Raw genomic sequence first — 15,000 nt, forward strand, 5'->3', positions numbered from 1 at the left:
TTTCCCCCACAGTCCAAAAGACATGCGGTACAGGTGAATTGGGTAGGCTAAATTGACCGGAGTGTATAAGTGTGTGTGTGAATGAGTGTGTGTGGATGTTTCCCAGAGATGGCTTGCGGCTGGAAGGGCATCTGCTGCATAAAACGTGATGGATAACTTTTCCGCTATGGCGACCCAGGATTAATAAAGGGACTAAGCCGACAAGAAAATTCATTTTAAGGTAAAGCAATAAAAACATATGGTAATGAATTATTGATCTTTAATTTAAATCGTATACTAATTATAATAATAATAATAAGATATGTATTGTAGTTGCAAATACCTATACAGCCAACATACTTATTAGGACACTTCTAAAATTAAGTATAACTTATCAGGTTATTAATGTGATATACTAAATCTTAATCTAATAAATTTGCTTTTAAAAAAAATGTTCACCCGAAAAAGAAAATTCTGTCATCTTTCACCCTGCCTTTACTTATTTCAAACCTACATCAGGTTATTTTTATATTGAACACAAAAGAAGATATTTAGAAGAAAGCTGGAACCCTGTAAGCATTGACTTCCATAGCATTTGTTTTTCTTACTATGGAAGTCGATGGTTACAGGTTTTCAGCTTTCTTCTAAATATATTCTTTTGTGTTTAACATAATAAAGTAACTGATAAACGTTAAAACAGATAAAGTAAGATAAAAGATAAAAGTAAGAAATTCATTAAGGTTATTTCATAAACATTACATTAACTTAAAGCTTCATGGTTTCAATATACTTCACCAGAGCATAAACACCTGTAAATCCCAATATAACAGAAATATATAATATAACACTGTATAACCCAATAACATTATCTTTCACTTTAAATTATTAAGGGGAAAAAAGGAGAAAATAACACATTCTCAGTGCTCATATACAGTACAGTCTGTCGCCAAGCATGATGAGAATTACAAAAAAGTCACAACTTAGTTTAAGTTCAGCTAAATACATTCGGATTTTGAGTGAAAAATTTTATTCACAGTGAGCTTTCACATAAATTTGAGTGAAGTTAATGGATTTATGGCATATTAAAGACTATACATTACTCGCATTACTTTATGAACGGGGGATATTCAGTATGGCAGCCACAGTGAAGGAAGTAGCTTCGTCAGATTATCCAATCGTTAACCTTTATAACAGGGTTTATACAGGTTTGCTTATTGGTTATGGTAATCCCGTCGTATGGTGACTACTGTGACCTTGCTTTTTAATTATTATTTTTTCGGGGTTTTCACCTTTAATGGATGGGACAGTATTGAGAGTAAAGCGTGGGGAACAGAAAGAGGTGAAGGATCAGTATAGTGTATCAGTATATATGGTGCGAATTGAACTCACCTTGAGCAGTGGAGTGCCATGTGTCGGCGCACTAACCATTACACCTTTGGTCACAAACTGGATTCCTGGAGGGCCGCAGCTCTGCACAGTTTTGCTCCAAGGCTAATCAAACACAGCTGATCAAACTAATTAAATGGTTTAAGAATACTAGAGACTATTAAGCAGGTGTTAGTTGGAGGTCACTGAAGCTAAAATCTGCAGAGCTGTGGCCCTCTAGGAATTGAGTTTGACACCACTGCACTATGCCACTGGTGCTGACGCTTGCCCTGCTTTTGACAAAAAAAAAACATTGCATTGCATCTCATTACATATTGTCATTCCAGTGTCGTCCTCTGGTTTTTGCTCTGGGTTTTGTCTGTATGCTTTAATTTTTTGTAACCACGTCCTACAGTCACCATTGAAACAGCCATAAAAAAGCCCATTTCACTATAACTAAAGCAAACAATTTTTTTTTTATGTAAATAGTAAATAGACAGATCACTTCTGATTTTGTTCTTGATTTGAAATATGTAATTTAATTGTGAGTTCGGCAAGAAGTTTTTAAGATTTCAGTATTCCTCCATTCATTTAGATAGGGATTGGTAGTGGAAGTGTTGCAAATATGGCCACCGAGTGAACAGCCTGTACAAGCCTGTAGCCAGGGGTGTTTGAGTGGTTCGAAAGACCCATCCCTCACTGACAGGGGTCCAGCATTTGTATCATACATTAGCTCATTTGTACTATTTTGACTGCTATGCCATCAAAAATTGTTAAAAAATAACCCATCAAAAAAGGTTGTTGTGACTTCAGCTAATCTGTTTTGGCCAATGCAAACAATATTTTTTTCATGAATCCAACATCTAGCTGTGCTAGAAAACATACTCTGATGTAAGTGAATTCAGCGTTCACTACCGTATTGTTTTTAAATAAAGAAAACATTGTACAAGTGACTTTTATTCTTAAGTCTTGAAACAAAATATAATCAATAAAAAGGTGTGAAGCACCAAAAGCGGCCTATATTATTAATAATTTGAATACTTATTTGGCTATTGTTGTTGTTATCCATGATTTTTTAAATGTACTTTTTTTTACAAGATAGGCTGCAAATGTCGGGAAGCTTTACATTATTGTCATTAATATTATAATTGTGTTTTAATTTTTTATTATTCAAATGACCAAATTCTGACTGAGGTAAGTTGAATGTGCTGGCCAGTTTATTATTTGCCTAATAAATAACGATAGACTACTGTTTTTAATTGAACACTTTGACAGATTCCTATTGTTAAGCTAATCCATCTAAAATAGTGCCTAAATTATCACAAAAATTTTATATTTTAAACCTAATTCAACTGCAAAATGGTCCACTTTTTGAGAAAAAAGACCACCGCTGTCATCAGGCTGGCTACAAGTCTGCTGTATATGTTGAGTCTCAAAGTGCTAGTTGCAAATGACTTGCTTTTCAGATTAACTACAGACCACTTACCACTTAAATTACCAGCAAATGTTCATTTTTGCTTGAGCTATCAATCCCTTTAATCCAGTACAGACTTTCAGCTTGGGTAAACTGGGGTAAAGTTAAACTTGTTTGGGCAAGATGTTCCCGTGAGCTGTACACTGTGATGAAAAGGTGATTGATTGATGATAACGAGTGAGTGATAACTGTCCACGCAGCATCACTCAGCCTGCAAATATGATTGGGTCATCAGGCAAACCGATTCTTAGCAGAAAAACAGTTAATCATTGAACCGGCCTTATCAGAAGATGTGATTGATTTACAAAGAGCATTGCTCCAAATGTTTATTGATGCAATTGTTTACTTGCTTGAGCTCTGATGAAATTAACCAAGCAGCTTGATCATTTCAGAAGCATAAGTTGTCAGATATTATTTAGTCCCATAAAGCAATAATAACTTGGTTTAAAAACAAAAAAGTAGGTTAAGACATGAGGGATTTTTCCCCTCTTCTCACTCGTTTTACTGTGTTTCTGTTAAAAATCATGTACAGAGACATAGATAAGCAGAAAGTTATGGCAAAGGTTGGCTATATGGGAGACTATTGGTCAAATAAATTATTATCAAATGATTTGGAGTTTAAAACTGGAATACTTTATGGAGGCTGTGCAATATTAGGCTGTAGGGGTTTATGATTACCTAGACTACAAATACCCTGATGGGTGAGGACTATGGGAACTTCATAGATAACTGTCTCTGTTAATCGTTACGAACGAGGATGGTTCTGTCTTAGGCACCTCTTAAGAAAATGGGTTTGACTTGCATAACATCAATTTTAGAAAATAATCGCTGATGCATCTCTGACCTGACGCACTGTGTAATTTTTCAAATTTGCTTAGACTAAAATTAGAACAGCTTGTCATGAGAATGAAAGTGAATTATAGGTGGTTTGGAATGAAAATCAACACTTGTTTTTGGATTGAAACTTTTTTGACCCATGCTTGCATTTAATAATATACTGATACAACTCTGATAAATAGTAAGCAATTAAAATAATAGTGATAGCCGCATAAAAAGGTCGGCCAGGTGGTTACAATGCTTTTTAAAGGGTTATTGTCCATAAAATTGCTAATAACATCATGAAAGTGCTGCTGTTGGGACATTTACACAAGACATATTTTTTTTTAAATGCACTGGAACTTATATCCGAAAACTGAATTAATTTATTTGTCATTTTCTTTGAAACTGGCTAAAACGTAAAAATTTATTTAAACACTTGAAAATAAAATTAAAAAGGATAAGATCAGATTAGCTTAATAACCAAAAAAAAAAAAAAAATCTACTAATAACTCAAAAGTATAAATAACACTATAATAATTAAAATGTATTACTAGTAATACTAAATTACTAAAAATGCACATTTAAAATAAAAAAGATAAAAGAAAAAAATAATTTTATGTAATAAACTAAAATAAACAAACACAATATCTACAACAATGCTCATTTATTAGTATTAAATACCACTTAAGTTGTTTCTGTCAATTTTAAACCACAACACAATCCACTGCATAATAGAAAATTCTGATAAAAAAACAGTAGATGGATTCATATTAATGCAACATGGATTGTATTTTACAGATTTTTCTCACATTAGACATAATTGTGAATCAAAATACCTCTATTGTTTGTCAGGGTTTGGATAGAAACTATCATTGGCTATCATAAAATCCCTAACAACATTCTGAATTGTTAGGAATTACAGGAGGTTTGCTTGTAAATCTTCGTCATTTGCACCTGAGTTATATATTAAAAACTTAACAATGCTTGAACTGCAACAGGTCGCAAGATTCTCAACTTCCTGAAGCTCCCAGAAGTTTGATTATCAAATACTTACATTCTTGTTTTATTCTCAGTTTTATTGTAACCAGAATATCTACAATAAGCTAAAGTTAATAGTTCACCCAAATAAATTCCTTATAACATGTTTTCAAACCTTTAGATGTTTCCTTTTCTTTAGATATTTAGAAGAATGCTGGGAAATGATATGACATCCACTGACAACCATATTAGTGCAAGTACTGTAAATTGCTGTAGTACTGTAAAATATATATTTTTTGTTTTCAAGCAAAAAACAAAACTCAACTTCTTTGGAACAAATAAAATGGTGATGACAGAATGATCATTTTAAGTGAACGATCCCTTTAAATATGAACCATTAGAAAAAGAAAAACACTGGAAACACTTGAAATACTTAACATCTGTTTACTGATTCACACATGATGGGCCCTCTAAAATCCACCACAGCCTTTATGAAACTCAAAAAAAGTCAAAGGGGAGGGGTTATCGACACTTATCAGCCCCTTTACGGTCAACACGGAAAGGTCTCAACATTAAGCTACAGTATATTATCTCTGCCATTAAAAAAAAACACAACTAAAGCCTAATCATACACTGAAACCATCATCATTAGGATAAAGTGAAGTCACCATCCAACCCTAAAAGTCCATGAGCTGAGTGGTTTGCAGGTTACCAACCAATATGTTGACAATCAGTGTTGCCGTACTCACATATCAGTGCCATCATTTACCCAATTCAATCCTCACAAGGCTTTCCTAGCGGCCTCAAATGCGCTTCAATAGGCTCAAAATCAAGAGAAAGCTCCTATTCCCAATCAAGACGCGATTTCTGAATCCTTCAAGAGTGTGTTATTCAATCCATGTGGCCTATTATTCCATGCGGTGATCCACCAATTGTAGTGCTACTTGTTATTCCCATTTGGCCAGACAGGTGAAATGAAAAAGAGTGATTGGAGAGAAAGTACAAATAGGCAGCGGTTACAGATGGAGTTTGGTCAGTGGTCGGAGATCCTTATTGTGGAGATAGACAGGACTTTGTTCACAAACTGGAGTTTGAAGTTTCAAAGGGGAAAATAGGCAGAGGAGTTACATCAACCCTCTGACTTTTAGCCCCAGGCAGGCGGTATGGGTGACTGATTATAGGACAGGACATCCGCGTCTGGTGTCACACCGAAGAGACGAAGATCAGGGCAGGACGTGAGTTCAGATCGTCTTCAGGGATGAGCCTAGGAATTAGCATTGCTTGCTGCAGCATGCATGGAAATGTCTGTCATGCAGTATTGAGGATGATGATGATGTGATGAGGGTTATTTTTAGCGAGTTGTAGTGAATTTATTATACTATAGGGTTAAGTGTTTGTGTTATAGCTGGTTTATAACATACAGTAAGGGGAGGAGAAAAGAGTGGTTCAAAATATAACAAACATTATAGACTATATAAGCATAATATGTGGCGTTGAATGTTGTTGATTTTAAAACATGCTACATGAGGATAATAAAGACAGCGCTTGTTAGTTCATCGACTTGGACAGTGAATAGTAAAACTTCTCATAATAATTGTATTATGGAAAGTGTGTCACTGTTTTATAAGTACGCATCTATTCAGTCATAAAACATTTTAAAAATGATTTTATTTTTCTAAATAACCAAGTAAATTGTTAATAAATTAATTTAATAAACAATTGCAATCAAAACACAGGTCAATCTCAGTGAGCAATTGACAAAAAAATGAATTGAAAAGAAATAGATTTATTTATTATCAAATATTTATTTAATTGAACTTTTTTTGCATAGCGTGATGTTTTGGATACACAGCCTCTTTAGTTCTTTAATAAAAATAAAAAAACCTTTCAATACTGAAGCAAATAAACACAGTACATTAAACTTGGCTGTGATTTACCTTACAAAACATTATGTGGTTAGTATTATTTTACTTAATACATGTTCTACAATATTTCTGCAAATCTCTCATTTTTTATTTTTTCATTTGGTTTGGTTAATTTTATTAGTTCATATTTGTTAATAATTGAAGAGTTCAGAAAACCTCTGAAATGTTCTACTAAACATTTTCTAAATCATACATCTAAATTTAATACATCTACTAAAATGTTCTACTCTCAGCCTCCTATGTTTATGTTCAGTTTTTTCACTTTAAAGGAAATGATAAGAACATATTAATCCCTATAAAAGCAAAATTACTGAGCCTACACACAAGAGTCTGGAAAAATGCTAATTTTAGATGAAAATATCAAACAGCATTAGAGGTTTTTGCATCTAAACCCTTTATTTGTAATATCTCAGATATGAATATATAGAGCATTTTATTTTATTAATTTTTATTTTAGTTTTAGACATTTTAATTATGGGTTAAACTAAAAAAATTTATATTTTCTATATTAATGTTAAATCATCATTTAGATTATTTAGTTAACCGTAGTAAGCCTGATCTAACCTGAAATTGCATACAATGCTCAGCATATATAAGTACACTCCTCACAAATCTATCTTTGAAATTCATATTTTAATAGAAAGCTATACAATATTATATTTGTGCATATACATTAGATTAGTCAGTACGGAAGCCAAATCCGGAGCTTATCTAACAAAATAACTTACGATAACGTTCCAAAAAACTTGTTATTGCCCTTGTTTATTTTTTCCCCAATTTCTGTTTAATGGAGAGCAGATTTTTTCAACACATTTCTTATCATAATAGGTTAAATAACTCATTTTTAATTACTGATTACTTTCATCTTTGCCATGATGACAGTAAATAATATTTGACTAGATATTTTTCAAGACACTTCTATACAGCTTAAAGGGTTATTTAAAGGCTTAACTAGGTTAATTAGGTTAACTAGGCAGGTTAGGGTAATTAGGCAAGCTATTGTATAAAGATATTTTGTTCTATAGATTATCGAGAAAAAATATAGCTTAAAGGGGAAAATCATTTTGTCCCTAAAATGGTGTTTAAAAATGTAAAAACTGCTTTTATTCCAGCCGAAATAAACAAATAAGACTTTCTCCAGAAGAAAAAATATTATCAGACATTCTGTGAAAATTTCCTTGCCCTGTTAAACATCATTTGGGAAATAATTAAGAAAGAAAAAAATCAAAGGGGGGCTAATAATTCTGACTTTAACTGTATGTTATGGAAAAACATTAAATACAAATTTACAAAGGTGGAAAAATCAAGATGCAAAAAAATGTAATAATTTAGTTAAAAATTTGTAGGTTGTAATTTATTTTTTCAATATTTTGCTTGAATTTAATTGTATTAACTTTTAATTTCTAAATATGTTTGGTGACTAAAATATTATTTTAATAAATACATCTGTTTAATAAATCTTTTTTGTTTAAATGCACCAAAATACATTGCATATATTCACTGAGAAATGGATACAAAAATTCCTTTTCAAAATAGGTATACTCAATTATGCTGAGCACTGTATGCTGTTAATTATTATTCCTATAAAAATTTAAATATCTTCAAATAAAATTTGAATTCAAATATATTAAAAAAAAATCATTAATTTGCACCCATGCCCTGCCAGGTTAATAAAAGTACATGAGTGTCACAAATACCAGTTAATGAATACATTGTCTTATTCCAGATCAGCAGATTTGGCAGATGTACATCTGTTAAATAGGTTTGTTCACATGAGGTAATGATCTGGTGTAGTTATCTATCATTGAGCTGCACGTGAGAAAGAGCCATAACTTTACAGATTGTACTTTATAGAAGTCATTCCTCAGTTAGTAGAAACACAGAGATGTGCGCTGCGATAACAGATTTAATGGTGACTCAGATAAGATTGGTCCAGTCAGTGTGACTCATTCCTGTACACTGATTGTCATTACCTTGGTTAATTAACAAGTGAAGTCATCTTGAGCAGTTCTTTTCTGATCTACAGGCTTTAAGGGTTCAGTTGTTTTTATAATTTAGCTCAAGCATCAAAGCAACTACTGCACAATCGATGTCAAATTTGTTTGTGAATACTCCTGTGAATGTTAATTAGTCTTTGTAAGCTTTTAAAATGGCTGTGCAAGACTGAAATATATTCACAGCAGTTATCTTGTAAGTTTAGGTATTTTCCAGCTTGTTTAATACCAGCTCAGCACATTTACAGTAGATATATGGTCAGGTGGGATGGGACACTTTCAGAGAGTAAACAATGTTTTAGCAAGCTCAACATAAAATACATAATCCCACATTCTCAGTAAACTTTAGGTCATTTAATTTAAAATATAAAACAAATACTTAATGCTACTGTGACACAAGTTAAGGATTATATAGCTACTAAAACTAAAACCTTTTTAAAATTTCAGTTAGCTGCTGAGATAATATTTTATTTTATTTTAATTTAATTTGACTGGACATGTTAAATGAAACAAAAATGAATATAAATATAGGAATTTATTTATATATAATATGAATTTAAAAATTATATTAAAATTGCTTTAAAAAGTAAGTATATTTAAGTATATACAATGCTATACATCAAGTATGTACGTATATTACAGATTTATATCTGTGAATAACAATAAATATAAATTCAAAATGTGTTCAATTCAGTTTGAAAAAGTACAATAGAATCACAATCATACTAAAATAAATATATCTAGAGTTATAGCATTTAATTTATTTAATTAAAATGTAAATTGTCTCAATGTTTAATTTTTTTTATAAATAATAAAATGTATAAAATTAAATGTTTTAAAAATGTATTTAAAAAAGTTAATAAAACGTTAATCTAATCTTAGAGCCAAAACATGTCATATATATTTTCTTTATATGACATTTTATACATATATACAGTTTTATTAAGTTATCATATTAATAAATGTAACTAAGATTTTTTTTCTGCACTTTTTAAGACTTTAAACGTTTGTGATGTGTTTTTGTACACTTTGTATTGCACAGCACACAGATTGATATAAAGGCTATATATTGTATGCCAGCTTGCGTCCTCTAAATATGCAGGTGGAAAGGAGATTTCAGAGGCTCAGGTCAGGTCTGAACTGAGGAACGATGACCTATGGCTTGTTCAGGTGCTTTCTACTCTACAAATACACATACCAGCCTCTGTTTGCGCTGGCCCTGATACTTATGTACATGAAGTTGGCATTTGCGTAACTGTAAAATCAAATTTCCTGTTTGAGTAACAGACGGTTTTGTCCTGTCTAACAGTCAGGAATTAGGACAACGTAGTTTATTTTACAAATCCTGCATTTTGTACAGAGACGATAATCAAAATTTTCCCCATTATGTCATAGTGATGAAAAAAGATAAAGAAAACTGGTCTAGTTTTTGTCGACAATCCCAAAAAGTCTTTTTATTTAAATTTTTTATCTGTAAAATATTTCCTGAAAGGAAAAATAAGGAATTGCCATGCAATTATTTAGTCTCAACAGACAGAGGGATGGATGAACAGCTAGACAGAAATACAGACAAATGGGCAGATGGACGAATGGACAGACAGACAGACAGACAGACAGAAAGATAGATAGATAGATAGATAGATAGATAGATAGATAGATAGATAGATAGATAGATAGATAGATAGATAGATAGATAGATCAGGGCTCGAAATTGCAACCATTTTGGTCGCATATGCGCCCGAAAATTGATCTATGCGACCTCATAATATATCTGGGAGCATTAGTGCGACTGCAGATAATGGTTGTAGTGCGACCTGTGCGACCTTGGTTTTTTCTAAAAACGTGCTGAATCGCTCTTCCCTGCCGCTATATTGGTTCATATTAGCTGTCATTCACTCAAGGTATTCCGCTGTCTGACAGGGAAGGAGCTTTTATGACCACGGGAAATGCAAACGGCTGAAGAGTAAAAACTTAAAGCACACAGGTTTGCAAACCCCACCTAAAGTTGAGGCGCAGATGAGAGCGATCATGACACGTCACGTGGTGAATAATGATCCGCCAGCTGAGATCAATCGAGTACGCGCTTCTTGGAGAAGGTGCCCGAATCTCCATGCGTTGCATTCACTGCGTGTTCAGCGCAAATGTCCGCTAAAAGTCAAATCTAATACTGTACATATCATCGCCAAATAAGCTCGCCTTTACTAAGTTTACACTGAAACTGCGGCTCATAACAAAGACCGGTATTGGGCCGGTGGTCAGCGCAAGAATCCTGCTCTGCCTGCTCATAAATTGGGTTGACTGACTCGACTGCTTTTTCACAAACACAGAAACATGAAGATCAGCTCAGACTGAACCTTTAAATTGACACAAACTGAAACCAAAACTTTTAAAGAGTGATAGAAGTGAGACTTTACTTACTTTCTTTTGTCTATTCTTGTTTGAGGTGTATATTATTTTTTTATTTATTTACCGATGACTGCTTTGCAGCTTTCATCATTGAATTGAATGATTTATTATAATCTTTTGTTTGTTTTGTTGCAGAAATATTATTTGTTAAATTGACATGCATACAAAAATAGCAGTACAAAATAAATATTTCTTACTGCAATGCTTCATTTTTGTTTGAGGCAAACTATACTATTATTTTTCATAAAGTAACAGACTTTTTATAGCAGATAACCTACATTCATGCACATTCAAGGCAGCATCATAATGAGAAATGTAATTCATTGTTACTATTATTGTCATTTTTTATCATCATTAATATTCTATGGCCTAATTATTAGACATTCATTTTGGAATTATTGCACACAAATATCAATGTCTTTGCAGCATTAGTTAGATAGTTTCTGGTTTTTGTCAGTCCTATTAATGTTGTTTTAAAATACAATAAATCCCTCAAAAAACAATTTGCAGCGGTGCTCATTCATTTTTGGCGGGTGCTCCTAAATTTTTTCTGGTGCTCCTAAAAATTTGTTGGTGCTCCTAAATATTTGAAGTTGGGAGCCCTGTAGATAGATAGATAGATAGATAGATAGATAGATAGATAGATAGATAGATAGATAGATAGATAGAGAGATAGAGAGATAGATAGATAGATAGATAGATAGATAGATAGATAGATAGATAGATAGATAGATAGATAGATAGATAGAGAGATAGATAGATAGATAGATAGATAGATAGATAGATAGATAGATAGATAGATAGATAGATACACTTGAAAATAAGTTTTGCTGCTTGTTTAAGCTACTTTTTAAAAATGAGCTGAAACAACACAATTTTTTAGATTTCTTGGGGACAACTTAACTTTTTTATGTCCAATCCACTTAAATTTGTTGAGTTAACTTACTTACAGGAACATGAATATATTGTGTGGAACCCTGCATTTTTTTGTGTAGATATATAGATAGGAAGCCAGAAAGATGGGTGGATGGATGGATGGATGAATGGATGGATGGATGGATGGATGGATGGATGGAAGGATGGATGGATGAATGGACGGACAGATAGATGGACGGACGGATGGACGGACAGACAGACAGACGGACGGACGGACAGACAGACAAATGATAGATTGACTGATTGATAGATTGATTGATAAATAATGGCATTTCCTCTGTCCAGCTGTATCTGAGCTGTGCATCATGTGCACGTGCAGAATGTTCAACAGAACAATGAGCTCTTTTACATAAAGGCCACACTTTTCACCCTGTGAGTTATTGCTGTTGTTTATTGTGCTAGAATTAACAGAGATTTAGAAAACACATTGAAATGTGGACCACTCACTCTCAATCGTATTTAAAGAGATGAGTATGAGAGACCTTTCGCTACTGGAGGATGGGACAGACCTAGATAGCTAAATTTCTGAAAACATTATTCTACCACTTAATAAAGACTCTGTCATCCTTTATAGTTGAAAGGCAAGGTTACTAGCCCACCCATATATTTTTTTTCATTCAAATATTTCCCAAGTGATGTTTAACAGAGCATAAAAATTATCACAATATTTTCTATAACACTTTTTCTTCTTTTCTTTTAGTTCTTTTTAGTTATATATATATTAAAGAATGGTCAATATTATTAGCCTTTTTTTTGTCTTTTCTCCGTTAAACATCACATGGAATATTTTAAAAAGAACTCAAATTTTACAGGATAGATAAGAATTTTGACTTCAACTGTAAATTGTTTTAAATGTGTAAGACATTAATTAACCTTTGTAACACAACTGAGGACATTTTTGAGATTTCTGTCCCAAACACCCACATCTCTCATACTTCAAAACATTTCTTGAATAGTTGAAAACATTAATCCATAAAAATCAAGCCATCAATCTCCAGTCTCCTTAAGAGACATTATTTTTTTATATAATGAATAGCTTGGCTGCATCTAAAATCACACTTTCCTTACTTCACAACAGCAAAAAAAAAAAAGAAAAAAAAAAGAAGTTCCATAACGTATAAATAAGTGTATTATGAATGAAATCTGGATGTACTTCCAGAAAATACTAAGGGCCCTATCATACACCCAACGCAATGTGGCGCAAGGTGCAGATGCTCTGTTTACCTGTTTTCTCTCTAGTGAAGAGTTCAGTTTTTCCAATAACAAAGTCCGCCATGTAAATTACAAATGCACTATGGCGTGATGCAACTGACTCTTAAAGGGAATGGGAGATGGGTCTCTGATTGGTTTATTCTCAAAACACACCTATAACTCATTAAGAGAACCCTGTAAGACCATGCGTCACGGTGCAGAGCGGATTTTCCAGTCGCTAAAATAGTAAAAGTGGATTCGGATACGCCATTAATGCTTTTGCACCCTGTGCTTTGGTCTTTGTGCCTTCATCGTCAAAATAGAGCCCTAAATCTGTACATCACATAATGATCATGTCTCTTCAAAAGATATGGATTTATTTACGAATTATTTACGAAATTTATTTAAGAACGTTCTGAAGAATTTGGGAAGAAAATGACTAAAATCTCTCCCATTTAATTAAAAATATCTTAATTTGTTTCTGAAAAAAAAGAGCAACAGTCCGAGCAGCCACAGGACGTCAACATGACGTCAGATTGACGTTGCATCCCAACATTGTGGGACGTTGCATTTTGATTGGAAATGAAAATCGGGTTGATGCCAGAGCTAAAAGTCTGTCCTACGTTGGACATAAACATTGGCCTGACTGGGTTCTGACGTCAACTTTGGTTATCATTATCAACGTTGCATTTTCCAACACAATCTAAAAACAACAAAATATCAATGTCTAATGATGTTGCAGCTTGACGTTGTGTGAACGTTACCACTATGACATTTATCTGACGTTGGATTTTGGTTGGCATACCTGACAAATAAATGTCAGTATTTGACTTCAATATGACGTTGGTTTAAGATGTTGGCTCAACGTTGGATTTTGGTCACTTTCCAACACAACCTAAAATCAACAAAATATCAACTTCATTTCACATCATTATTGGACTTCAAAAAAACACAGTCCAAAGACACTGGCGACCTAAATCTAACCTAATATTAATGTCTTAAGATGTTGTGTGTCTGCTGGGGTCTTATGGGTTTGTAACAACATACACTTTTAAAAAAAAAAGTCTGTTAATTAGTCTGTTCTGTATTTCATGATTCTTTTTTTTCTCTTTAATTACGGTTATGAGTTGCATTATGGTACTGTGATCTCTACTCTGTAGACTTTTGATGTAAAAAACAACTTTTTCAACTTTTCAAACAACTTTTTTTTTTTTAACTTTTCATTATCAAAAGTCATTATCAGAAGCTCATGGTCCCATGATGCAATGAATCCCATTATTGCAAGTATAAATAATTGGGGAAAAACATCACAAAATACAGAAAACTGGTAAATTATGGATATATTTACAGTCCAAGACTAAACAAGTGATAGCAAATTTTAGTTTGAAGTGAAAAACAGTCAAAAAGTTTAGTAATTGGTCTATATTTTTAAGTCATGAATTTAAGACACAGGCACAAAAAAATAAAACAGTAACTTTCCCTATTAGTCTCCATTTCCAAAAAAAAAAAAAAGCAAAACAACAACTCTGATTTAGCATTTTAATGATTAACATAAAGTCCATCCCACTGGAGAGGAGGAGGCCCTAGACTGTCAATCACAGCGAGCCTCATCTTTGCCCTTGAGGACATGGCCCCTGTCACTCAGAGGTGTCTACCCCTTCAAGAGGAGGGGCCTGGCCTATGAGGGGGTGTCCAAACGCTCTAGAGAGGACAAGTCTTTCCCCCCAGCATCAGGTAGATGAGAATGCGTTTGTCCAAACCACTAGTAGACATGGAGATGGCAGACTATAGCGAGGCCTTGGATCCAGCCTACACCACGCTGGAGTTTGAAAACATGCAAGTGCTTGCGATGAGCACAGGTGAGTCATTCGGAGTGAACTTTGAGACCTTTAGTGACTTTATATGGGCTTCTAAATGGTATATGGTCAAACGT

At 33.2% G+C, this 15,000-nt stretch overlaps 1 protein-coding gene and 1 long non-coding RNA gene across 10 annotated transcripts in view; one reads left to right on the forward strand and one right to left on the reverse strand.

Moving 5' to 3' along the window:
* LOC141380497 (uncharacterized) overlaps window positions 1-15,000 on the reverse strand; it is a 40,262-nt gene that overhangs the window by 13,627 nt on the left and 11,635 nt on the right. The window lies entirely within an intron of this gene.
* Window positions 1-15,000, forward strand: part of hnf4a (hepatocyte nuclear factor 4, alpha) — a 34,393-nt gene that overhangs the window by 10,508 nt on the left and 8,885 nt on the right. For 3 of the 8 annotated variants that reach the window (XM_087305190.1, XM_087305191.1, XM_087305183.1), the window contains exon 1: window positions 14,808-14,926. The exons of 4 other annotated variants lie outside the window; for them this stretch is intronic. Coding sequence is in view for 2 of the 4 variants with exons in the window: in XM_087305183.1 (XP_087161309.1) it covers window positions 14,812-14,926 (115 nt within the window). In the remaining 2 variants the exon portion in view is untranslated. 8 annotated transcript variants of the gene reach the window in all.

The sequence above is a fragment of the Danio rerio genome, chromosome 23 (genome assembly GCF_052040795.2).
Source record: "Danio rerio strain M-AB ecotype USA chromosome 23, GRCz13ab, whole genome shotgun sequence".
Lineage (NCBI taxonomy): Eukaryota > Metazoa > Chordata > Actinopteri > Cypriniformes > Danionidae > Danio > Danio rerio.